General features: G+C 47.0%; 1 protein-coding gene across 1 annotated transcript in view; it reads left to right on the plus strand.

The window, feature by feature from the left end:
• Positions 1 to 9,831, plus strand: part of LOC128848343 (zinc finger protein RFP-like) — a 32,162-nt gene extending 22,331 nt beyond the window's left edge. The window contains exons 5-7 of the mRNA XM_054048324.1: positions 2,587 to 2,627; positions 3,409 to 3,468; positions 6,753 to 9,831. Coding sequence (XP_053904299.1) covers positions 2,587 to 2,627; positions 3,409 to 3,468; positions 6,753 to 7,273 — 622 coding nt within the window. The 3' untranslated portion in view covers positions 7,274 to 9,831. The remainder of the gene's footprint in view (positions 1 to 2,586; positions 2,628 to 3,408; positions 3,469 to 6,752) is intronic.
• The last annotated feature ends 17,093 nt before the right edge of the window (positions 9,832 to 26,924 follow it).

The raw sequence follows: 26,924 nt of genomic DNA on the forward strand, positions 1-26,924 counted from the left end.
TTCTGCCTTCTCCCTCCTTGTCACCCGCATCTCATTTCCATTCTCTTCAAACGTTACCTTCACCTGAGGAATAACTCCCTCAGGCTGGTGTACCTCTGAAGTTCTGTTTCGAGGATGCAATGCCACAGCCTTCGCACTTGCGTTTAGAAGACTCACTGGTACTCTTCCTTTAATGGCATTTGTCGGTATATTGGCTGTCTGGAGCCTGTTAGTTAGACTTGCCCCAGATGTAGGCTCTACAAGAGCTTGATATCTTATGGTATTACCTGGTACCCAGCAGCGTTCATGAAGGATCTTCCCTCTCCAAGGAGAAATAATGGTCTTCTGTTTTCTGCCCACTTTAACATTTCCAATCTGCCCCGCAGGGCCCAGTGAATGGTTTTGTCTCTCCGTTCGAGCCAGTACTCTACTGAGCACAGCATTCTTCTTAGATTGCCCATGATGGTTCATCCTCCTGGCAACAGTTGCTCCTTCAGCTCACTAATGATGTTCATCCCTAGAATCCCTGGGACTCCTTCTCCCATATACCTCCCTTCAGAGGCTTTGTCTTTCAGGATGAAGATGCATTTTCCTGACAGTGTCTGGCCCATGTACTGGGATTGCCTGTCCATTAATTGCTGTTAGACGTACAAACAGTGTGCTGTGAATGGTCAGCTCCCTGTCCTTCAAATATTTTTGAAAATGTGACTCAGTGTTGGTGGTGACTTCTGAGCTAGTATCTAACAAACATCTGCTCTTCACCCCTCCTATACATACTTCAGCAGTTAGTCTCCAAATGCTCGCTTACAGAAGTCGCTAGATATACTGGCACTGCCCGCGTTCCTTTCAACACTGTATGCAGAGTGATTTTCCAACAAGGACAGGCCTAGGAATCCTTCTGCCACTGCTTGGCCTTCTACTGTAGATGGACCACTCACTCCTGGTGCCCCGTTGGTTATGAGTGCCTAGGACCCTGCTCTCCTTCTCAGTGGACATTCTCGGCTAGTATGCCCTGGCCTTTCACAAGTGTAATGAATGTACCTTCCCAGCTCATTCTTCAGTGGGGATCTTTGGGATCCCTTGGATACTTTGGCATATTAATAGGATTTTTTTCTTTAATCAACTCGGTCATCACTTTCAGTATCTCCCACTGTTGTACCATCAGTTTTTGGAGAGCTTCACTTAAACTTTCCAATGTTAACTGAGTTTGGGGCAGGGACTTTTCCCCAGCAGTTCCATTCACTAGGCCCCCCACTTCGTGTACGGGGGTTAGGCTTGGCTGTCTCTTCCACAGGAACTTCCTCTTCTTCTGACCACATAATGGCAGCCTGCATGAGTTCATGGAACTTCTTACCAGGCTCTTCCTTAAAGCTCCTTTTCATTTCACGTCGGAGGGAATCATCCCGGAGTCCCAGCACCAACTGCTCTTTCAGAACCATATATGAGTCTGGAGTTCGTTGAGGATCTTGCTGCTGCACCTTGCTCATTCTCTCCTGGAGGTCATACGTGTATGCCTGGACAGTTTCACCAGGCTCCTGCTTTCTCTCAAACAACTCCTTTAGTCAGGTTCCAATAAGTACCTTATCTCCATACACTTCTAGGAGGAGTTCAAATACTTTTCCACATCTTTATTGTCTGCCATTGCAAGCATTGTCTGAACTTTACTGTGACCCTGGCCTAGCCCTTGAGGTGCTCCTCTATGAAGTTCACACGACCTTCTTCAGGTACTCTTAGCACATGCGTAGCTGCCTTCACAGACTTGACCCATTCCTGTACCTGATCTAACCAGAAACCACCAAAGTCTGTGACTTTTTGCTCCCATGGGACATAAATAGTAGGGGGTTTCTTAGCTTCTGCTGCCTGTTGATAAGGCTTCTTTCTGTTTGGTTCTAGCTTCTTGTAAGCCAGGGGTTCTCAAACTGGGGATCACAACCCCTCAAGGGGTAGCGAGGTTATTACATAGGGGGTCACAAGCTGTCAGCCTCCACCCCAAAGCCCGCTTTGCATCCATCATTTATAATACTGTTAAATATATAAAAAAGAGTTTTTAATTTATAAGTGGGGGTCGCACTGAGAGGCTTGCTATTTGAAAGCGGTCACCAGTACAAAAGTTTAAGAACCACTGTTGTAAGGCCTCAGTTTGGTCTAATAATCTGCACTGAGGTTCAGCAAACTGGGCCCGTAGTTCTTCAATTCCAGCCATGGTAGGGTTCTCGACCAGGTCTGGACAGTGCTACCAGAACTCAACCAATAAACCAATGGACCCTGTCCATGTGGAATGAGCTGTGTGGGATGAGCAGATAACACGACGCACACAAGAAGCATGGGAACATACAAGTATTAGTGCATGGAGGTGAAGGCGAGAATTGGCCATGAAGAGTTGATTCCCCTTTTATCCACAGATCTGCTCTGTACAGGCCAGCGTTGAAGAATATGAAGGCTTTTGGGGGATGGTTGCACAACTATGGCCTCTGTTGCACCTGCTCTGAGGCTGGCAGAAGTGGAGGAATTCTAACTCCAGGCCCATTAGAGCAGCAAATTTCCCTAGCCAGGAATTATAATGAGTCAGTAAATGAACTGTAATAATGTAAATTTCTCTCTCTCCAGGTTTGAGAAGGGGAAGTTCCAGCAGCCAGCGGAGATTTCTTGTGAGTGTGGCCAGGGTAAAACTGTGTCTCGGACACACTGCCCCCTAGCAAAGCCATGTAGGGGCTGCTGAACCAGGGATGCAACTCTGGCTGGGCCTCACGACTTCTCAAGCCTGTGCCAAGCTCTGCACCAGCCCCAGCAGCCACTGAATAGGGGAATCACAAGGTGCAGCACCCCACCCCACAACCCTTTACCAGTGCAAAGGTGAAAAAGGCCCATTGAGCCAATCCTCTCCCTTCCTCAGTTTCCACATCTATAAAATAATTGTATTATTATTTGTATTTCAGTCTATGAAGGATGAGAGCACTACCGTGCTGAGCTCTGCACAGATGCTGAGTAAATTGACGCAAAGAGCTTACAGTCCAGGGCCCTAAACCTGCAAATTCTCAGTTTCCCATTGATTTCAAAGGGACCAAAGTGTGTAAGGTTCCATTCATGCTAAAATCTTTGCAGGATCTGGGCCTAGGTTATGACAAAATGCAAAAGGAGAATGAGACAAACCGAGTGGGGTCTGGAGGATGAGGGAACAGGAAATCCGTTTTCCACATAATATCTCTTCTGAGGGTTAATGGATATTGGTTCTATTGATTTGAGATGCCTGAATAAAAGAGAAAATAGAAGGTTTCAGATTAGCTATTATTTAAAATCTGAGTGTGATTCTGTCTCTCTCGCACAGTTTCTCTCGCATAATTAAAACACAGTTATGTCAAGTAAGAGTGGGAATGTTGTTATAAATATGACAGCCTGAAATTTCATGTCTTTTTTCTTTTCCCCCTTCAGATAGTCTGGGCTCTGAACTGAAGATAAAAGGAGGAGAATCTCTAGTATCATACAGACAGGGTGAGGTTTCAGAAGGAGAAATTAAGAGAAATTCCCATGAAAACATTTTGATGAACATGTAGCGAAAGATACAAACCAAACAAACACCAACCATGACACACATCCTTAAAAAATAAAACACAAACATGAAATACTGAGGAGATCCCAAGCTGAAGTCACACAAATAATCCTGACACCAAGCTTCGTGATGAGTCTATGCACCCACCGATAAGCAGAAACACTCGCACTGAGCAGCATACAAACATCCTTACACTGACCCTGGCATTTCCATGCACATCCATGTGCCTTTGAAATATTCAGTTCAGAGGGTTGCCACATCCTTCTGCTTTCCCCCATGTGAGGGGCGCTCTCCCATTGCTCTTTACCAGCATTCTACCTTTCTCTTCAACCGGGTTGGGCTGGTCTTTCCTATTTGAGCTGGTTCCTTCTTCCTCTGTTAGAGGTAAGGTTCCCCCTCTGATGCTGCCACTTCCTCTCTTCTCCATGGGCTGGAGAAGGGGCTACTCCTTCCAGTGCCACCTCCTATTTACTACTCTCTGGTCTTGAGTGATTCTTCCCCAGTGCCCCACCCTCTTCTCTTCTCCCAGGTCAGGAAGAGAAGGGTGGGCTCAGTGTACAGCTTCCCCCTGGGTTTATATCTGTTGCCTCCTGACTCTCACTCCCCTCTCTGCAACTTCAGGCTCTGACCTTCCTCTCTAACCCTCAGAGAAGCAGCTCCATCAGGGAATGTCACTGGGAAAGGGGGAGAGAGGCAGTTTCTGCAGCCCCACAGCAGCTCACAGCAGCCAGGGGGAGGAACTACCAGGGCATCTCTGCTCGGTCTCAGGGACTCAGGAGAGAGAAGCAGCTCCCCAAGCTGGTGGTGTCAATCAGAGACCATGTGCTCTAATCTCTGTGACCCTTTTCCCCTCCAGACTCTTTGCCATCTGAGCTAGAGCAGGGAAGGGGGGGATCTCTGGGATCACACACCCAGGGTGAGCTCTGGGGGAGATTTTCCTTCAATTAACAGAACATTCCCATGAAAGCAACTCTCCCCCACACCAGTAACCAGACACACTCTCACTGACCAGCCCCCGAGCCACCTTAATTGTGACCTGGTCATTTGTATTGTCATTGCCATGTCTTTCCAATAGTGAATTCAGGGCAGTCAGTAGAGAGATCTCTCTCCTCGTGGATGTCACATCCTTCCCTTTTCACCTGGGGGAGAGACTCTCTCCCATGGCTCTTCTCCAACATCGTACCTTTTCTTGGGGCATGGCTGGGCTCTCCCATTCGAGCTGCTCTGAGGGTTGGGGAGATGGTGTCTCTCTAGTGCTGCCACCCAGGGCCGGCTCCAGGCACCAGCCTACCAAGCATGTGCTTGGGGCGGCACCTGGAGGGGGGCGGCGCTCCGGCCGACCAGGGAAAGCGGGGCCGTGGCCGGGCTCTCCGCCCTCCTCCCGGCGCTCCGGCTGGTCGGGGAGAGCGGGGCCCTGGCCTGGCTCGCCGCCCTCCTCCTGGCACTCCGGCCGGTCGGGGAGAGCGGGGTCCCGGCCGGGTTCACCACCCTCCTCCCAGCGCTCCGGCCGCCGGGGAGAGCGGAGCCGCGCTGGGCTCGCCGCCTTCCCCGCAGCGCTCCGGCCGGCCAGGGATAGCGGGGCCGCGGCCGGGCTCGGCGCCCTCCCCTGCCACGCTCCCCGCCAGGGGGCGGGGGGAGGCTTTTTTGCCTGGGGTGGCAAAAAAGCCAGAGCCGGCCCTGCTGCCACCTGCAGTCCTCTCTTCTCTCTGGACTGGGGAAGGGGCTGTCCCACCCAATGTCACCTCCTGCTCACTGGCCTTGAACCATTGGCTCTTCCCCAGTGCTGCACCTTCATCTCTGCTCTCTGGCCTGGGAGTGGAGGATGCATTTAGGGGAGGGACCTTCTTTTTGGGGTTCAAATCTGGTACCTGCCTCCTCAAGACCCTCCTAATTAAGTTTTTGCTGTCTTTCTTGCTGAGTCTCTGCTTCTGGGAATGAAGCTGCCCCAGGTGGGGATCAGGGAGTTGCCACCTCTATAGCCAAATGAGAAACTACTAAAATGGCTCCCATTACCCAGGCTGAGGAACTGCAGTTGTAACCTCTGGGTGGGCTAGAGTTCACTTCATTTCTCTTCTCCAATGCCTAAAAAACCCCAACTCCCATAGAAAAGCAACTGGAGACCCAGAATTCAATCTCTAAGGATTTTCAGCAAGAATGGCCCAGGATCAACCTCCCCACATTCAAGTCCCAAAATAAATGAAAGGAATTAATTTAACTAAGTAAGAATTTTATAAAATCTTATGATAAAGAAACATAATAAATAATAACTTAATTTTTACAACATAACATGGCTATTTTATAATCCAGAGTCATTATCTTCACAGTTATACATAAACATTAATAAAGAAAACAAATTAAATCAAAATAGGTCAGTCCCTACCGAAACACAATGAGAGGAAACTCAGAGTTCCCAAAAGCTTAGGTTGATTTCACCAAATCTATACCTCCAATCACCAAAGCTATACACTAGGCTGAGTCATAAGCAACATCTTCTTGCCACTTGCTTGTAGGACTCTTCAGTTGGAATCCATGCAGACTCTTCCTCTGCTGAAATCACTGCTAGTCAGTCAGCTAACCGATTAACCAACTACGCAGTTAAGTATATAATTAAAAAAAAACCTGTTACAAGAAAATACAAAACTTAGAATAGCAAAATATAAATGACTCTTTCCCCATTACTACATTTAAGAAAAGTTGATGAATCATACTAGTTGAGACAATTTAACTAAAATGGTTGAGCTAAAATCAAACAGCATTCAATGTATACAATTAAAATATAGGAAATTATTTTTCCCTCCCAATCTCCCCTTTCTACCATTAACATTGCCCATGCTTCCCTGATGGAGGGTTAACAATATCACTAGCCTGCTGCAAAATGCTTTAGAGTTAGGGAAAACAGCCTGCTTTCTGCTTCTGGTTCAGCTTCTCACACAGAGCACATGGCCTTTTGCAAAGCAGCTTGCCCACATGCCTTCTGACCCCAGTAATGGGGAACCTATTGGAGCATATCCAAAACTACCACACCCAATTCCAGAAACTTCTGGATGTGGAGTGCTAAATCTGCCTAGCAACAATGATCCAGACACAACTCCTCCCTCCCTCCCTCCCTGAATAGGATCCAGGACTGTCCCAGCCAGAACTGTGCTTTATAGGCATGTCAGAAATGGTTGCAGCCTCTCCCAGGGTTGAGCTCTGCCTCTAACTCTCTGATTCTCTCTCTCCTCAGTGAATGTGATTCTGGATCCAGACACAGCTCATCCCCAACTCATCGTGTCTCAGGATATGAAAACAGTGAGATGGACAGACACACGGCAGTATCTGCCTGACAATCCTGAGAGATTTGACACTTGGGGCTGTGTGCTGGGCTATGAGGGATTCACTTCAGGGAGTTATTGCTGGGAGGTTGTGATGGGGAATGAGGAACGCTGGGCTGTGGGAGTGGCCAGAGAGTCTGTGAGAAGGAAGGGACGGATCAGCCTTAATCCTGAGGGGGGAATCTGGGCTGTGGAGCGGTGCTGGTGGGGTCAGTGCCAGGCTCTCACCTCCCCTATGACCCCCCTGCCCCTGCCCCGGGTTCCCAGGAGGATCCTGGTGTGTCTGGACTATGAACGGGGGCAGGTGACATTTTTTGATTATGGTAACAAGGCCCTGATCTTCACTTTCCCGCCAGCCTCTTTCACTGGGGAGAGAATCCACCCCTGGTTCTGGCTGTGGGATAGAGAGACCCAGCTCAGACTTTGCCCCTGAGACAAGGTAGGGGGAGGAATATCCCACGGTGGGGCTTGAAATCAGCCTCTCTAGCCTCATACATCCTTTTCAACATGACCCTGGAAGTCTCCTGTGTTCCTGTAGACTTTCTACCCTGTGGTTTCTATTGTCCTGGAGGCTCTGCGGGGTCTCTGACCTGTCAGACCATAGAAACCAGGGGGTGGATGAGATAGAGAAGCCAGTCTTATTGCCCAAAGGATTTTGCAGCCTGTTTGTCACTGTCCTCTGTGGCGCAGGAGGTCAGACAGTGCCACTCAGATGTTGTGGGAATAGCCCAATGGGAATGGAAAAAATGGACTTCTCTAGCCTAAGTCATCCTAGTATCTGTGACTATGGAGGACTCCCATCCACCTAGTCCCTGGCTTGTGTCTATGACCCTGGAGGACCCCTGTGTACCCAACCATCAATACCTCATCTCTGTGACACTCCTGTCCCTTCCTGCAGCACCAGGGATGGGAAGGGGAAGAGGCAAAGAACCCCTGGAGTGGCACAAGGAGCAGAGGGGCCCTGAGGGGCAGACCTGGGGGCTGCAGGGTCAGAACTGATGGGGTGGCAAGGGCAGGAGTGACATAGGGGCTGTGGCTCTAATTACTAGCTGGGCTGGGAGGCAGGCAGATGTGGGGTGGCAGGGACACAGAATTAATTAATTGGGATTTGGGAGGTTTCAGGAGAAGCTGGAGGCTCTGCACCAGCAGAGCAGCTGGTAGATGGAGACCCAGGGACTGTCAAGTGTGACCTCCAGACCACAAGGGAAGGGACACTATGGTGGGAAGGAGTTGCTGGCAAGTGAGGGGAGGGGGATGTCATGTGAATAAAGGTGAGCTGGCTGTGGGGAGGGGAGATGCAGGTACAGGGCTGGTTTGACCAGAAGGGAGAGAAGAAATCAAAGGAAATAGAAAACAGGAAAAATGAAGTAAAACAAGAGTAAATAGAGAAGCCTGGGGAAAGAGGTACAGTGGTGGGGAACTGAAAAGAGTGAAAACAAAGCAATCCTGGGAAGGGGAGAGCTCAGGGGGAAGTGGGCGGAGAAGGGATAAACTCAGAGGAGAGAACTGGGAACCTGAGTTGGAATGATCTGTGATAGGGAATAAAGGAGATTTAGGGGGAAGACAGAGAAATAAATGGAAGGAAAACATGTGTTAGAGACAATGATGTGCAAAACTGGCTGAAATGAAATACAAGGGAGAAGGAAAGAGAATGTGAGAGCGAGAGGAATCTCAGTTCCTCCTGACATACACACTGGATCCCTGGCAAGGATTTTGCTAAAATGGGGATAAAAGGCCCTGCTGAACTAAAGGGCTAATTCCATGTCCAATATCTGTGTGTGCATAACTCTTCAAAGATCAATAGTCATTCACATGTCAGGAATGCACACACTGAGTTACACTGCGATCTCTGACTGCTGGATTCCAGTGTCCACAATTCAGGAGCTGTCCTCTCCCTGTGTTGAGATCTGAAATGTTTCTAACACGGTCTCATCTGCAGGAATTTACTCAGTGGCTTCTGATACTTCCCCTCTAGCTCATTGATCAGCTCCATAAGACAGGAAGTCTCCTCAGAGAGTTTAGTGATTTATTTTCATTCGGGATCTTCAAAATCTGCTTGTCCAGCTTGGCCAGGCAGGAGTCGCTTTTGTACCTCAAGACACAATCTTCCATCTTGTAGCCAATTCGTTCATTTTATCATTCATTTATTCTGTGATGTTACGATTAACTAACATGTTATGTCATATATAATCATTGTATGCTGAATAGATTTAAATTGGAGGATTATAGAAGTTTAAGATTGATCAGTAGTTAGAAGGAATAATTATGTATTAGGTATCTAAGTAAAAAGGGCTAAAATGCAAAGCCTACAGGCTGAGGCCTGTAAGATGTCAGCTTACCATACTAGGCCACAGGCTTAAGAAATGCGTGACATACGTAAGTGACCAAAGAATGACCCGATGCCACAAGATTATAGGGAAAATATGTACCAATGGGTGATATTGCAAAAAATTAAAAGTAAGAGTAATTGTTTGCTTAAAAGATACCTGGTAGTCTTTCTAACACATGCCATAACCGCAGGGTGAAATATGTGCATAAATGCTATTGCGGTATCGTCAGAATTACAAATAAAAAAAGGGTGCCCAGATTGGGAAAACTGAACTCCCTATGGGAAAACTTCAGCAGGAACCATCCCTCTACTGATGATCAATTGGCAAGGTATCCATCAGACCTTAAGAATATCATTAAGGATGTGAGTATGACAAAATTTGTAATTCGTGCATAGGTCTTTATAGGACTTCTTGGGTAATCGTAACCTTAACTGTAACTTTATTAAAACTTATAAAACAAACTAAACCTTGTACTTGTGAATATATGTGTGGTCACTACCCTTGGTCTTTATGTGTTCCTAAAGACCCTAAATCTGAAGTTATTAACAGAGGTGACTTTCATTCTGCTGAGCTTGAAACTGTAGCCACCAGAGCCAAACCCACGGTGGTGTAATACCACATTACAAAATTCACTTTAAATAAAATAAAAGGCTACAACCTCTTGCTTTGTGTCTGTTTCAATAAAAAAAAATTGGGAAAGGGCTGGTCAGGGATGTGGAAGGGGCTGGAGTCTTTCCTGGAGCGCTGAGTATGCAGGAGGAGATTTCTTTGAAAACCCTATTGTGACATTATACTTCATATTCTTTATGAAAATATGCTTATGATATGAATATGACATAACTAAGAGATGCTTTATGCAAGATAACTCTTGTAAGGTATCATTGGAAAGGTTAAAATGTACTGGATGTGATTATCCAATTGATATGCCTGTATCATTTCTGTTTCTGAAGTTAGGAAAATTGACTATGTATCTACATTCCAACTATGTTACTTTGGATGACGCTCCCTTCTAACACTTCAGGTACAACAATGGAAAAGCCAGACAGCGCTGATGGCCCATCAGCACTGACAATGGACTGTGAAAAGGCTTGGCCTTCCTGCAGATGCTCCATACTGCTACTGACTCATGGACTCTGGGATACTACAGAGTGAGGTGGTCTTGTCACCTGATACTGAACATTACCTGGGACTTCTTGTAAATTTCCACCAGAAGGGAAGGGGGGTCAAGTTTGGGTTCTTGCCTTATGTAAATCCTATTTAAGGGTGGGGAGGAAGGCAAACTGGGCTCCTCCCCTCCATGGGTGCCGGCTCAAGAAGAAAGACTGCTAAAGCCACCTGAAGGGAAGGCAGGGGGAGAGTCCAGACTGAGACAGGGATCTAATCTGAAAAGGAATATAACTGGAACTCTGAACCACTGAAACTTTGCAACCTGCCTAAAATAACATTTAGGGTGAGAATTTACATTTTGTAACCTGTTTCTTAAGTATATTGAGCGTAGTTTGCGTGCTCTGTTTTATTTCCTTAGTAATCTGCTTTCTTCTGTTTGCTACCTACTTAGCTACTTAAAATAGACCTGTTATAGTTAATAAACTTATTTCTGGTTTATACTATAACCCAGTTTATGTGATTTCTAACTGGGGATGGGTTGGGGGGAAGTGTGAAGTTGTGCATACTCTCCTCCATATTGAGGGAAGAAATGAATTTCATATAATTGTGGGTGTGTACCGCAAGGGAGGTGGACATCTGGGTGCCATGGCAAGCCCCTAAGGCTGACTCTTTCCAGAGCAGATCTCTGACTCTCTGTGTAGCTGGGTGTGGCCCTGCCTGTGTGCTTGGCTGGAAGAGGCTGGTGAGCCAAACCCAGCAAGACCAGGTAAAAGAGGGCCCAGGCTGACAGAATAAGCTGACTCAGTGGTATCTCAGCACACCAGGTGACATCCCAGGGGTCCAACCCATCACAATGGCATAGTTGAGCAGGATAGTATGCACAGATTATTGCCCTGAAACACTGGTGGTGATTGTAAGAGAGTTTTAAGTGTGGTTGCTAGGGAACAGACAAAGTGGTTACTGGTTTGTTATTTTCTGTTTGCTTATTTCGGGCAAGAGAAGTAGGAACAGAAAAGTAGGAAAACGAGTGAAAGTGAAGCTACCAGGAAGTTGGAGCTCTACAGGTTGCAGGTAGAGGAAAATGAAAAAATACATCAGAAACTGATAGAATTAAAACAGATGGAAATTGATGAGCAGAAGTCTGCATGTCAGAGGGCTCTGGAACTGAGGCACCTAGAGGCTGACAAAGAAATGGAAGTGGAAGCAGCCAGACAGAAGCAACCTCTGGAATTGAAAGACAAAAAACTGGAGGAAAAAGAAAAGGAGAGGAAACATGAACTGGCTGTAATGGAGTGGAGGAGACAGAGCCCCCCCACCAGGGGCCCCACCTCTCCAAAAATCCACAAGTGAGAGCGGTTGTGTCCACCATATAGCGAGTCTGGTGATATTGCCAAATATTTCATCAGCTTTGAGAGACTGTGTATGCTCCATGCAATTCCTGAGGACCAGAAGATGACCACTTTGGTTCTAGTATCAGAGGGGTAGCTGTGTTAGTCTGGATCTGTAAAAAGTGACAAAGAGTCCTGTGGCACCTTATAGACTAACAGACGTTTTGGAGCATAAGCTTTCGTGGGTGAATACTCACTTCATCAGATGCATGTAGTGGAAATTTCGAGAGGCAGGTGTAAATATGCAGGCAAGAATCAGTCTAGATGTGTTAGTTTATAAGGTGCCACAGGACTCTTTGTCACTTTGGTTCTAAAATTGACTTGGAGAGCTCTGGACATATTCAATAAGATGTCTATTGGTGATGGTTCAGACTATGGTAAATTTAAGAAATTAAGTATCAAAGGGGTAGCCGTGTTAGTCTGGATCTGTAAAAGCAGCAAAGAGTTCTGTGGCACCTTATAGACTAACAGACGTATTGGATCATGAGCTTTCGTGGGTGAATACCCACTTCTTCGGATGCACATAGTGAAAATTTCCAGGGGCAGGTATAAATATGCAAGCAAGAGTGAGTAAGGCTAGAGATAACGAAGTTAGTTCAATCAGGGAGGATGAGGCCCTCTTCTAGCAGTTGAGGTGCTTAAGAGAGGGGCTGGGTTAAGTAATGTGGCTTATGTGAACCAAATGAAAGATTTACTGGAGAAGTGGGTGAGGGGAAAACGTATTACAAGCTTTGAAGGAATGTGTGATTTGGTTACTCAGGAACAATTCCTGAATGTCTAGTGATGATGTGAAACAGTGTTTATGGGATAAAAAAGTGGAAACAGTTGATGAGCTTGCTTCTTATGCTGATAAATTTGAACAATCCCAAGCACCTAGTAGGAATAAATCACAGGCAGAGGGGTTAAAGTTTGGTGGGAAGCAAGGTCCCCGTTTTATTCCTGGGAAAAAGGAGGCTGGATGGGAGGAAGGACTCTCACCTCCCAAAGTTCACTCCTCCAGTCCTCGGCCCAAATCACCTGTGAAAAGAGAGGAGCCCAGAATGTGCTATCATTGTAATTCCACTGAGCACCTGAGGAATAAATGTCCTCTGCTGAGTGGGAACAGGCAGCCGGCAATTCATGGAAATGCTGTTACCCAGAGCTCAGAGGTACATCAGGCAGTTGCCACTTATCACATAGGATTTGTAAAGGTTGCCACTGCACAGCCAGACAGTAAGCACATGAAGGGTGTCAAAATAAATGGCAGGGTGTTTCCTGCTTGGAGGGATACTGGTGCAGAAATTTATGTGGTCAGGAGAGACATGGTTCAGGAGAAAGACATACTGCCAGGACAAATGGCAAAGTTTTTGTTAGTAGGGGGTCACAAAATCCTTGTGCCTTTAGCTAAAGTGCACATGGAAGCTGAGGATTTACAAGCTGAATAAACCATTGCTGTGGTCTCTCAGAACCCCACAGAAATTCTTCTGGGGAATGACTTTTTTAATGTGGCTAGGACTGTCCAGGGGTCTGTCAGCAGTAAGAAGAAATCTTGTGCTGAAATCCCAGAGGGAAAAAGTGATGTCACAAAAACTGCTGGGGAAATGGGAGAGTGTTTCTTTAATTCCTCCACAGCAGTGGAACACTGCTGACAAGGGTGGGTGTGGTTGAGACCAGCTCTTATCCAGAGGCTACAGACAAGCTTTTCTCCAGTGGGGGATGGGAATGTTTTGCCTGATGGTAGGGACTGTCCAGGTTGCTGGCTGCCAGGACATTGCAGTTAAGCTAGGAGCAAATCCTACTCTAGGATGCATAGGGAGATGTGCCTTAGAGGGAGAAGATGGAGTCCAAGAAACTACTGCAGTGAGTGAGGATTCCATGGGCTCTGTAACTGGAGGCTAGACATATTCAAAGAGGGAGAAGGGTACAATGCTTGCTAGTGAAGGGTCTGCCATGGCTGGTAGCTGTGAGCCCACAGCTGGACAGGGGACAGATTACCCTCCAGAGAGCACAGGGGTGTATGCCCTGAGAGGGGGCCCAAAGAGGTTGAGAAAGAATGTGGAGGAGTACAGGAGTGTCTCCCCACTTATTACAGGGAAGGGTTTGCCCAGAAGAAATTTGCTGGATCTGCATCTGTAATCCCAGGCACCTCACCTGTGGCTCAGGTTTTAAGAGGAGATGGTGTAACTGACCTCCCTTAGGGGAGCAGCCATACAGCTAACCTCTGGAGAACAGAAAGAGGGATGACTTCTCTTCTTACCCACAGAGATGAGCCTTCACACAGCCTCTCTACAGCAGCAGGGACAGGACAGGCTCTTCTGGTTGTGGGATCTGAGAGGATGACAAGATCCTTATATTCTGGGGTGAGGTAAGGGGAGAGTTTGTCATCAGTGAAGGTGGGTGTGGAATGTGGCGCTGAGAAGAGGCGGTGCTGGTTCTCAGACATTCACCTCCCTCCTCCTCACTCTCCACGGATGGGTATGTGACAGGTTGGATCACAGAAACCCCCTGGGGGCTGCCACCTGATGTGCCAAGGACTACTTCTGCCCCTGCTTTCCCTGCCAGCTTGGGACTCCAGCACCCTGTCTTGCTGAGCCAGACACCCCAGTCTGCTCCAACACAGACCCAGGGTCTGAACCACATGCCCCAAACCTGCAGACTTAACTGAAAGTGGCTTGGGAAGTGTTCCTGTCTTTAACACTCATATGCCCAACTCCCAAAGGGGTCCAAACCCCCAAATCCGTTTTACCCTGTATAAAACTTATGCAGGGTAAACTCATAAATTGTTGGCCCTCTATAACACTGAGAGAGATATGCACAGCAGTTTGCTCCCCCAGGTATTAATACATACTCTGGGTTAATTAATAAGTAAAAAGTGATTTTATTAAATACAGAAAGTAGGATTTAAGTGGTTTCAAGTAATAGCAGACAGAACAAAGTGAATTACCAAGTAAAATAAAATAGAACATGCAAGTCTATGTCTAAAAAACTGAATACAGATAAAAATCTCACCCACTAAGCTTCCTTTTACAGACTAGTCTCCTTCTAGTCTGGGTCCAGCAATCACTCACACCCCAGTAGTTACTGTCCTTTGTTCCAGTTTCTTTCAGGTATCCTTGGGGTGGAGCAGCTATCTCTTGAGCCAGCTGAAGACAAAATGGAGGGGTCTCCCACAGGCTTAAATAGACTTTTTCTTGTGGGTGGAGACCCCCTCCTCTCTCCTATACAAAGTTTAGCTACAAGATAGAGTTTTGGAATCACATGGGCAAGTCACATGTTGATGCATAACTCAGAACTTACAGGTAGCAGCCATTGCTCACATGGTGTCTTGAATGTCTCCAGGAAGACTTCTTATGGGTATTGAGCCTTCCAACATTCATTGTTCATTAAATGCTTCTTGATTGGTAACTTAATTTGCACATTCATTTCTCAAGAAGTTGACCAAATGCTTTACAAAGGCTCCTTAAAAATCAAGCCAGTACACTGCCAATATTCATAACTTCGAATACAAAATTGACACATGCATGCAAATAGGATGAATAGATTCAGTAGATCATAACCTTTACATAGATATGTTACATGGCATATGTAGCTTAAAACATATTCCAATTATGTCATATATACATTCATAAACATATTTCCATAAAGCCTTATGGGGGGCACCGTCACAGGGTTTCACTGCACAGGCTCAGAAATCCAGTCACCCATCTGCTCCCCTTTCTCTGAGTGGGGATGCAGTCCCTGAATGTAGCTGTTTTCTCAGCCCACAGCTTCCCCAACATTAGCATGAAAGCTTATGTCCAAATAAATTTGTTAGTCTCTAAAGTGCCACAAGGACTCCTTGTTGTTTTAACATTAGCAGTGTCTTTTCACCTCTTAGAGGCTGGGTTCTAGGCTATTCATGGCTGCTGTTCTACCTCCCCTCCCCACTCCCTCTGGGAATGCAGAGTGCCCCAGTGCAGCCTGGGAATGGCCAGGTCCATGTTTCCCTCACAATAGAAAGGGAACCTGGTCCCTACTGGTGTTTGGGTCACAGATCCCACCCCCCAAATAAACCAGGATATGCAAATGGCAGAAAATACCCTCGACACAGAAAGGGAAGTTTTAAAAACTGATGTATTAACGATCAGGGAAATTGCAACCTAACCCACATGGACAATGAGTCTCCTATTTGTATGAATGTTAGTGACTATGACTCAGCTGTTCCTCTCAACACCATTTTTGCCTGGGGTTTTCGGAATCCTCAGCAGTGGTAACTTAACTGTTTCACTCCAGGCAGTTCCAGGAATAAATCAATGGGAACACAGTGATTCCATCTGATAAATGATTAATACAAATACATATGCTCTATCTATAAGTGCAGTTTATTAGATTTAAGCACACACAGGCATAAACAATAGGTTTAAACATCCCAGATATTTTCCTAAAATCTGAGTTGGTGTTGAGTAATTAATGGTAGGTCAGCGCTAGACAAATGCTTCCCTCCTGGGGAAAAAGGTGTCAGAAAAACATCTCTCTTAGGATGGCTGCAGAGGACTGCTCCAAAGTACATTCTATATCTAATTCTTTTTATAATTAACTTGTACAAAACACATAGGTCAAAGTGACCCCTACTACATCATCACTTTTCCTAACAATTTTAGTCATAATAAACTTCTATATAAAATAACAGAGGGGTAGCCATGTTAGTCTGAATCTGTAAAAAGCAACAGAGGGTCCTGTGGCACCTTTAAGACTAACAGAAGTATTGGAGCATAAGCTTTCGTGGGTGAATGCCCACTTCATCAGACTCAAGTAATGGAAATTTCCAGAGGCAGGTATAAATCAGTATGGAGATAACGAGGTTAGTTCAATCAGGGAGGGTGAGGTGCTCTGCTAGCAGCTGAGGTGTGAACACCAAGGGAGGAGAAACTGCTTCTGCTTCTGTAGTTGGATAGCCATTCACAGTCTTTGTTTAATCCTGATCTGATGGTGTCAAATTTGCAAATGAACTGGAGCTCAGCAGTTTCTCTTTGGAGTCTGATCCTGAAGTTTTTTTGCTGTAAGATGGCTACTTTTACATCTGCTGTTGTGTGGCTAGGGAGGTAGAAGTGTTCTCCTACAGGTTTTTGTATATTGCCATTCCTGATATCTGACTTGTGTCCTCGATGCCAACTCTGCCCACATATCTACACCAGCAACACCATCACAGGACCTAACCAGATCAGCTACAAAATCACCGGCTCATTCACCTGCACGTCCACCAATGTTATATATGCCATCATGTGCCAGCAATGCCCCTCTGCTATGTACATTGGCCAAACTGGACAGTCACTACACAAGAAGATAAAGGGACACAAGTCAGATATCAGGAATGGCAATATACAAAAACCTGTAGGAGAACACTTCAACCTCCCTGGCCACACAATAGCAGATGTAAAGGTAGCCATCTTACAGCAAGTCAGTCATGCTGCACCGTCGTCTTAAGATGTAAAAAATAGATTTGTTCTGTATTCATTTGCTCCCCTCCCTCCGTGAAATCAACGGCCTGCTAAACCCAGGGTTTTCAGTTTAATCTTTGGGGGGACCATTCTGTGTGACAGTTGTTTGTGTTTCTCCCTGATGCACAGCCACCTTTCTTGATGGAAAAGGACACACTGCATTTTAAAACTTTAACTCTTATTGAAGGCCAGCCTTCTGATGCTTGGGCAATCATCTGGGGTGGAGTGACTGGGTGGCCGGAGGCCCCCCCACTGTGTTCTTGGGCGTCTGGGTGAGGAGGCTATGGAACTTGGGGAGGAGGGCTGTTGGTTACACAGGGGCTGTAGCGGCGGTCTCTGCTCCTGCTGCCTTTCCTGCAGCTCAACCATACGCTGGAGCATATCAGTTTGATGCTCCAGCAGACGGAGCATCAACTCTTGCCTTCTGTCTGCAAGCTGACGCCACCTATCATCTTCAGCCCGCCACTTGCTCTTTTCATCCCGCCATTCAGCCCGCCACCTCTCCTCTCGTTCATATTGTGCTTTTCTCATGTCTGACATTGACTGCCTCCACACATTCTGCTGTGCTCTATCAGCGTGGGAGGACATCTGGAGCTCCGTGAACATATCGTCCCGCGTCCTCCGTTTTCTCTTTCTAATGTTCACTAGCCTCTGCGAAGGAGAAACATTTGCAGCTGGTGGAGGATAAGGGAGAGGTGGTTAAAAAAGACACATTTTAGAGAACAATGGGTACACTCTTTCGTTACAAGGCCCCTTTTTTCCTCTTATAGTGAGGGCCTGCCGGTTTGGTATGAGAGATCACTCACGCAGTGCCAGGCAACAGATTTCGGCTTGCAGGTAGCCATGGTAAGCCACAGTCTTTTGGCTTTTTTAACCTTCTTAACATGTGGGAATGGTTTCAAACAGCAGCGCCCTCATTTCCCATATCAAGGATGAATTGGGTTGGCCATTTAAAATGGGTTTTCAATGTAAAAGAAGGGGCTGCGGTTTCTGGGTTAACATGCAGCACAAACCCAAGTAAACCCCCCCACACACACACACACACCCGATTCTCTGGGATGATCACTTCACCCCTCCCCCCACCGCGTGGCTAACAGCGGGGAACATTTCTGTTCAGAAGAGGAGGAACGGGCACCTCTGAATGTCCCCTTAATAAAATCACCCCATTTCAACCAGGTGACCGTGAATGATATCACTCTCCTGAGGATAACAAAGAGAGATAAGGAATGGATGTTGTCTGCATGCCAGCAAATACCGGGACCATACGCTACCATGCTTTGTTATGCAATGATTCCAGACTACGTGCTACTGGCCTGGCGTGGTAAAGTGTCCTACCATGGCGGACGGGATAAGGCAGCCCTCCCCAGAAACCTTTTGCAAAGGCTTTGGGAGTACATGAAGGAGAGCTTTCTGGAGATGTCCCTGGAGGATTTCTGCTCCATCCCCATACACGTTAACAGACTTTTCCAGTAGCTGTACTGGCCGCGATTGCCAGGGCAAATTAATCATTAATCATTAAACACGCTTGCTTTTAAACCATGTGTAATATTTACAAAGGTACACTCACCAGAGGTCTCCTGTGTTCCCTCAGGGTCTTGGGTGAGTTCGGGGGTTACTGGTTCCAGGTCCAGGGTGACAAACATATCCTGGCTGTTGGGGAAACTGGTTTCTCCGCTTCCTTGCTGCTGTGAGCTACCTACAGTACCTCCATCCTCATCTTCCTCGTTCCCCGAACCCTCTTCCCTGTGTGTTTCTCCATTGACGGAGTCATAGCACACGGTTGGGGTAGTGGTGGCTGCACCCCCTAGAATGGCATGCAGCTCCGCGTAGAAGCGGCAAGTTTGCGACTCTGCCCCGGACCTTCCATTTGCTTCTCTGGCTTTGTGGTAGGCTTGCCATAGCTCCTTAATTTTCACGCGGCACTGCTGTGTATCCCTGTTATGGCCTCGGTCCTTCATGGCCTTGGAGACCTTTTCTAATACTTTGCCATTTCTTTTACTGCTACGGAGTTCAGCTAGCACTGATTCATCTCCCCATATGGCGAGCAGATCCCGTACCCCCCGTTCGGTCCATGCTGGAGCTCTTTTGCGATCCTGGGACTCCATCACAGTTACCTGTGCTGATGAGCTCTGCGTGGTTACCTGTGCTCTCCACGCTGGGCAAACAGGAAATGAAATTCAAACGTTCGCGGGTCTTTCCCTGTCTACCTGGTCAGTGCATCTGAGTTGAGAGTGCTGTCCAGAGCGGTCACAATGAAGCACTGTGGGATAGCTCCCGGAGGCCAATAACATCGAATTCCATCCACACTACCCCAATTCCGACCCACAAAGGCCGATTTTATCACTAATCCCCTCGTCGAAGGTGGTGTAAAGAAACCAGTTTAAAGGGCCCTTTAAGTCAAAAGAAAGGGCTTCGTCGTGTGAATGTGTCCAGGCTTAATTCGATTTAACGCTGCTAAAGTCGACCTAAACCCGTAGTGTAGACCAGGCCTCTGTCTGGTTCTGTGATTGTTTCTGTCTGCTGTATAATTAATTTTGTTGGGTGTAAACCAATTAAGGTGGTGGGATATAATTGGTTAAATAATTATGTTACAATATGTTAGGATTGGTTAGTTAAATTTCAGTAAAATGATTGATTAAGGTATAGCTAAGCAGAACTCAAGTTTTACTATATAGTCTGCAGTCAATCAGGAAGTAAGGGGGGAATGGGAACAGGGACTGGGGGTGGGGGAATTGGGATCATGTTTTGCTAAGGGGGGAAATGGGAACAGGGACACAGGCAAGGCTCTGTGGTGTCAGAGCTGGGAATGGGGGACACTAAGGAAGGAAACTGGAAGCATTGCTTGCTGGAAGTTCACCCCAATAAACATCAAATTGTTTGCACCTTTGGGTCTTTGGGTCTTGGGTATTGTTGCTCTCTGTTCATGTGAGAAGGACCAGGGAAGTGAGAGGGTGAAGGAATAAGCCCCCTAACATTGTATAAAAAAAGCTTATAATTTTGGGTCTATCTCATGACTTTCTGGTGATTATTTTTATGATTAATTTAATTTGGGGGGGTTGTCAGTACTGCTATTGATAGGGGCAGGATGGTTCAAACTATTGGAAGTAGAAGAAGCAAGGAGAAAAGGTGAATCAAAGTAAAAAAGAATAAATGGAGAGTCCTGCAGCCAGGAACAGTGAGAGGGGAAGGCATAAAATCAGGGGGAAGAATGGAGAATCTGAGGGGGAATTACCTGTGACGGGGATTGGAGGAGAGTGGGGGAAACACATAAACAGGAACCGGAGAGGAGTGCTAGAACAATAACAAGTAAATATGGACAATATGGAAGAAAAGGGAGAAGACAGAGGAACATGAGATGACAGAGATTTATAAAATATGAACAAAAGTGAGTCTAATTCATTCATTCCAGATGTTGGTTCCTGGACATTGGTGCTATTTTAGTGCTGTTAAGAAAACTGTTTTTCCATATGTTGTGATTATTAAAGCTCCTTCTCTCTCTGTTAGATAGTTGCTGTAAATAAAGTATTACAAACGATTATTCTTGTTTTTTCTTCTTTCATTAGCAGTTGCAGTTTTTGAGAGCTGAGTCATGGAATTTGCTCCCTGTCTTGGTTGATCCCCACAGCTACAACAGGGAATATGCCAGCATGTCACTATGAAGAGAGCTTGAGTTTTACTGTGACGACTCCAGCTGTGCTCTCTCTATTGTGCTGTATATAAACATGTAAATCAGGAATTCCTCAGCAATGCTCTGTGAAGAGGTGGCTGGTCCAATAGTGCTGACTCTCAGTTTCCAGGTGTACTGAATTTAGGGCTGTCAAATGATTAAAAAAATTAATTGCAGTTTAATTGCACTGTTAAACAGTAATAGAATATCATTTATTTACATATTTAAAACTACAGGGTAGAATAGATGTGAATCCTTTTAGCTGTAATGCTATAATTAGAACATTGAGTATATTCTGCTCTTCTTTGAAATGTTGGGAGACAGAGCTCAGGGTGAAATACCCAGGTCCAGGAAACAGCAGCAGCAGCAGGAACAACTGAAGCAACAGATTAATCAGGGGGAAAAACTGTCTATTAGGAATCTCCTTCTTTTTAAAAATTATCATTATCTTTTTAGCTAACAGTTGTCAGTTCCCAGGTATCAGCAGGTCCAAGATAGATAATTTACAACAATGTAACCAGTTCCCTCTGCCACAATTTATGTATTCCCAATGCAGTTATATGGCTGCAACATTGTATCCAGCTGAACTATGTGTGTCTACAGCAGTGTCTTTAGTCTTTGTGCCTTTCCCACCACAATTGAGTTTCTGTTCCTGGTCCAGGTGGCCACTCCCCAGACTCTCTCAGGCCCCTTCAATCCATCCTCAGATCCCCCCTCTTGAAGGTGGAATAGACAAGTGGGCTGAGAGCCTTGGAGATTGGAGTTTTCTGCTTATCCCATACCCTGTACAGTGCAGGAGCACCAGGGCCAGCTCCCCTCACATATGCTGACACATGGAAAATCTCTCTCTAAAGCTGAGATGAAAGTTCTGACTCCACTAACCATTGAGTCCTTGGCCTGTGCTGCTGAGACTGACAACAAAGGGGACCAATCAGTGCAGGCCTTGCTAGTTACATTTGTGAATGATGTGGACACCAGGCTGAGAGCCCAGCCCCTTCCACACAGGTCCCTGAGCTGCCACCAGATAAACTTTCAGCCACTGAGGGGTATGCCTACACTGCAACATAAGCCTGTGCTTGAGCTCGGGCTCAAGTCTAAGCCTCCTGGTGTCTACACTGCAATTGTGCTGACCCAGGTGTCCTAGGACCCTGCAGGGCTGGAGGGTCCAAGCACAAGTCAGGACAGTGTTCAAGGGGACCCAGTGTTCAAACCCTATTGCTTTGCAATGTAGACACAGCCCCACCTGACTTATGTCCCAGTAGTCTGCCAGAAGTATCCTTCAAGTCAATAGGACAACTTCTTTAGTCCTCTATCCCAACAAAATGCAATCCACTCTATTGAAAAGGGGAGCCACCCCATCCTCTCAGAGAACAGCAGATGCTCAGGTAAGAGTTAACCCATTCTCTTCTGATCACCGATCTGCAAGCACACTGCCAGAGAGTCTCCTGGGTTTGCCGTGGAGAGCAAACCAATCAAGCTTTTTTGCAAAACAAGCTGCTTCGTGATCACGGGAGCACAGCAAAACTTTGCTGAAACACTGGTGCAAGGTCAGTTAAACTGTGAACTTCAGGAAAAGCACCGGGAATGACCACGTGTACTAGCAGATAGCTAAAAAGCTGGCAGCTCCGCAGATTTTCTGGACAGGTGATCAGTGCAGGGAGTGTATTAAGAGGCTGAAGTGTGAGGACTGGAAGACCAGGGACAAGAATGGCACCTCAGGCAACTCATCAATGTCATGCCCATTTTATGAGGCATTTGATTGGGATCTGGTCACTGTGCCCAGCACAGAGCCAACCATGCTTCATGAGGACCTGGTCAGCTGGGATGATGTCCTGCTGGCCTCTGAATCCATCCTGGGATCTGATGGGAGCCAGCAGCAGGATCTCAGTGAGGAGCAGGGAGTGACTCTGTTATAAAATGAATCCGGGAGCATGCGGTGGATCAGGATCAACAGAACATTCTTGGTCCCTACTCAGAAGAGCTGTATGATCCATCCCACTCCATGGAACAGCCCACTGCAGAGCCTGCAGAATACCCTGGGGAGGCAGAAGCCACCCTAGAGCCTAGTAAGTGTATGACTCAAATTTACAATTTATTATTACAGTAATGGGCAGGATTTCTGCTTTAAGAATCAATGGAAAAATGATAAGCCTGGCTACCAGTGTGGCCACTAATGGCGGAGTGTATCACAGCACCTTGGTGCCCTCCTTCCCCATCCGCCCACCAAGTGGAGTTCAAAATGGCGACTTGGAATTTCAGACAGTCATAAACAGCTGCAACGGTTATTTAACTGGTAAGTCACAGAAATTACTGGGGTCAGCCATGTTTTCCTTTCATTAATGAGAAATTTGCCACTATGTAATCACTCCTCCTGGGTCTCTGGAGCCACCTGTAAACAGCAAACTGAGTGTGTTTGGGAACCAGTATCTGACTTCCAAATCCAGTCCAATTCAGTGGGTGGTAACCAATGCTTTTCTGGGTCACAAAATCATTGCTCCAAGGTACATGTGGGGTGTCGGCTCTTTCCCAGAACTGTGCTGGGTGTGGGGAGGAGGAAAGATGTATAACTCTGCATGTTTGCATGCAGCAATAACAAGGAAAGCCATGTGTGAGTTAGCACAGCATCATATTAATTCCCTCATGGATTCAGACCCAGTCCTGGCTGCTGACAGCTGCAAACATTTCCTGAAACATGAACTCCAGATAGTTAGTCACATTGTGGGGAAGAGTGTATTTTCCAGGCCCCCTGCTATAACTCATTAGTCCACTCTAGTCACAAATGTGCTGTTCAATCATTATAAATTTGAATACTTCAGCTCCATATACTGAAGATTTCTCCCCAGCAGCTTGGAATACCATCTCCCTGTGCCAATGGGGCACCACACAGACAGTTATATCTCTCTATAAGGGGGTATCAGGCCATCAGAGGGGAGGAACATGGGGATCACCCCTCTTGGGCACTTTTGGGCCCATGAGATCTAGCAGCCAGAGGAGGTAGCCTCAGGGCAGCAACTCCTAGCAACAGAATCTGTGTGGCTGTCCTCATCCTTCAGATGGCAAGGCCTAGCTGCCAAAGTGTATGGGATTCCCCTTGTCCTCAAGGCAGTGAGGTAAGGTGGCCAGAGTCTATGGAGTTGCCCTACCCCTCTGGGCAGTGTGGCCCAGTGGTAGATGCGGAAAGGGATAGGGGGACCCAGGAACACCCCATTCCACTGGCTCCTGACCCAGGGCCCTGTGGAACTAGCAGTCCTGGCTTCAGGTTCAGGTTCCACTCTCGGCAAACCCATTCCCATGGCCACTTCCTACCCTTGTTTCCAGATCCTGCAATTCTTCCTGGATTTGTGGCCTTCCATTTCCCTCATTCTCCACAGTCAATTGGGGTCCCACCATGGATTCAGTGCATTCAGCCTCCAAGGGCTGAAGTACTAGAGGCTTCCTGGCAGGAGCCTGCAGCACACATCCACTCTCCTCCTCAGTCAGCCCAGATGGAGCTGAGCCATCTCCTTTTATATATTGCTTCCAACTGAAGCATGCCCAGCAAGGGCATGGGGGCATGGCCTCCTGGGCCCAAAGTCAGGGGTGGCAGGTTTATATAATTTTTGGTGGTGTCCAGAATGGGTCCAAGTCCCGTCCCCCCCCCACACACACACACACCTGCCTAAGGCTTTGGAAGGGAGTTTGGGTGCGGGAAGGGGGTGCGGGGTCAGGTTCTGGGAGGGAGTTTGGGTGCGGCAGGGGGTAAGGGGTGCAGGTTTTGCGCGGGTGTCATAAATATAGAGAGACGGGTAGCATAGAATCCCTCCTTGGCAGCTATACTGAATCACCTTACCTGTAAGGGTTTAAGTGGATCAAATAATCTAGCTGGCACTTGACCAGAAGACCGATGAGGAAAGAAGATACTTTCAAATCTGGGGTGGGGGAGGTTTTGTTTGTGCTCTCTCATTGTTGTTCCCTCTCTGGATGGAGGGAGAGACCAAGCAGGTACAATATCTCCTGAAAATATACCTGGAATAATAGATCTAAAACCACAGAAATTGTAAGTAGGCAAGGAAATGCACTAGGTTATCTTTTGTTTTGGCTTGTGAATTCTTCTATGCTACAGAGGTAGTTTTATTCCTGTTTTTGTACTGTGAAGTTGAGCCTGGGGGGAATCATCTGTGATTTAAATCTTTTTATTACCCAGTAAAGTTATATTCCATCCTGATTTTGCAGGTGTGATTCTTCTACTTTTTCTTTATAAATAAAGTTCTTCTTTTAAGAACCTGATTGATTTCAGTGTCCTGAAGTTAAAGGGTTTGGTCTGTGCTTACATTGAAGGCAATTGGTTGGTATATTATTCTCAAGCCTCCCCAGGAAAGGGGGTGAAGGAGATTGGGGGATATTTTCGGGGGGATAGGGATTCCAAGTGACCCTTCCCTACATTTTTGTGTAAATCACTTGGTGGTGGTAGCAATACCATCCAAGGACAAGGAAAGGAATTTATGCCTTGGGGAAGTTTTAACCTAAGCTGTTAGAATATAAGCTTAGGGGGTCTTTCATGTGGGTCCCCACATCTGTACCCCAGAGTTCAGAGTGTCTGGCGGGAACCCTGACAGCAGGAGTTTGGGTGCAGGCTGTGGGCTGGGAAAGGGGGTTGGGGTGCGGGAGTGGGTGTGGGATGCGGCATTTACCTCAGGCGGCTTCCGAAAGCGACCCGCACACCCTGCTTGCAGCGGCTCCTAGGCCAGGGGTCTCCACACGCCGCTGCCCGCAGGCACCGCCCCCACAGCTCCCATTGGCCGCAGTTACAATGGCAGAATTGGCACTAGGGGCAGGGGCAGCGCGCGGAGACACCCCAGGGGCCACAGGGACATGCTGGCTGCTTCCAGGAGTGGCTTGCCGCGCAGAGAGAGGGTGTGCAGAAAGCTGCTTTATCCCCACTGCACTGCCAGAGGCAGGGGGTGAGGTGGGGGAGGCCCTTTTAAATTGTCCTGGGAGTGGCAGGCAGGGCCGGAAGACGCTGTGGGGGAGGTGTGCGGGGGGCAGCAGGTGGGACCAGGGAAGGACCCAGCCCCAAACATTGGAGGAGCTGGGCTCTGAATATTCCTGGAGCACGGGCACCATGGGCCCATACAACTCGCCTCCCCTGCCCAAAGTGTATGGTTAACCCTTGCTGGGCCACTGCCGAGTTGGTACACCTCATCATGCTCCCAAAATATGAAAGGCCTATCAAGACTTTTGAAGCAAGGGTACTATTCACCCCTCCCCACATATGGCAATTATTTATGAAATATTTATGAAACCGTATAAGGTTTTAATTATAACCTTAATGTTGTCTCTGCACTTCTGTACCTATGATTAACAAGGCTGTGTCCAGAGACAGTGTGAGGACTGAAGCTTCTGCATTGGTTCACTTTAGAAATGTTAAGGAGTCCAGTGGCACCTTAAAGACTAACAGATTTATTTGGGCATAAGCTTTCATGGATAAAAAACCCACTTCTTCAGATGCAGGTACCCATGAAAGCTTACGCCCAAAGAAATCTGTTAGTCTTTAAGGTGCCACCGGACTCCTTGTTGTTTTTGTGGATACAGACTAACACGGCTACCCCCTGATACTTTAGAAATGTTACATTTTATGTCCTTAAGAATCCACAATAATTAATTCTGTGCTTCTCCACTGAGCTAGCTTAGACAATAACCCTCTGTTTCTTGTCCCATTTCAGGAGCCTAAACCTCTGCTGCCTGCTGTTCATCAGGAACTTGATCCCTGGCCCAACATAACCTCACAGACTGTTCCAAAAGAAAGCGTTTCCATGATGAAGTTATGGTCGATGCTCTGGAGAGGGAAGACCAGCAGGTCTGATACCAGAAGCAGAGGGATGAAAGATTGGCACAATGGCATGCTGACAGGGAGGAGGAAGGGCTGAGACTAACCACCCAGGTGGAGGACAGGGTCTCAGTGAGGGGCTGGCACTTGCAATGAAGTTCCTGGAACAGGAATGGTGGCTCATGGAGGAGGACAGAGCTCAGCAGAGAGAAGTGTTTCAGCAACTACTGTCCATTATGGCTGATAGAGTACCATCTCCTGCTGCCTCCCCCACACTACGGCTTGATCACCATGCGACATGCCCTCGATCCAGCAGCATATTGGACATCT

The sequence above is a fragment of the Malaclemys terrapin genome, chromosome 13 (genome assembly GCF_027887155.1).
Source record: "Malaclemys terrapin pileata isolate rMalTer1 chromosome 13, rMalTer1.hap1, whole genome shotgun sequence".
Lineage (NCBI taxonomy): Eukaryota > Metazoa > Chordata > Testudines > Emydidae > Malaclemys > Malaclemys terrapin.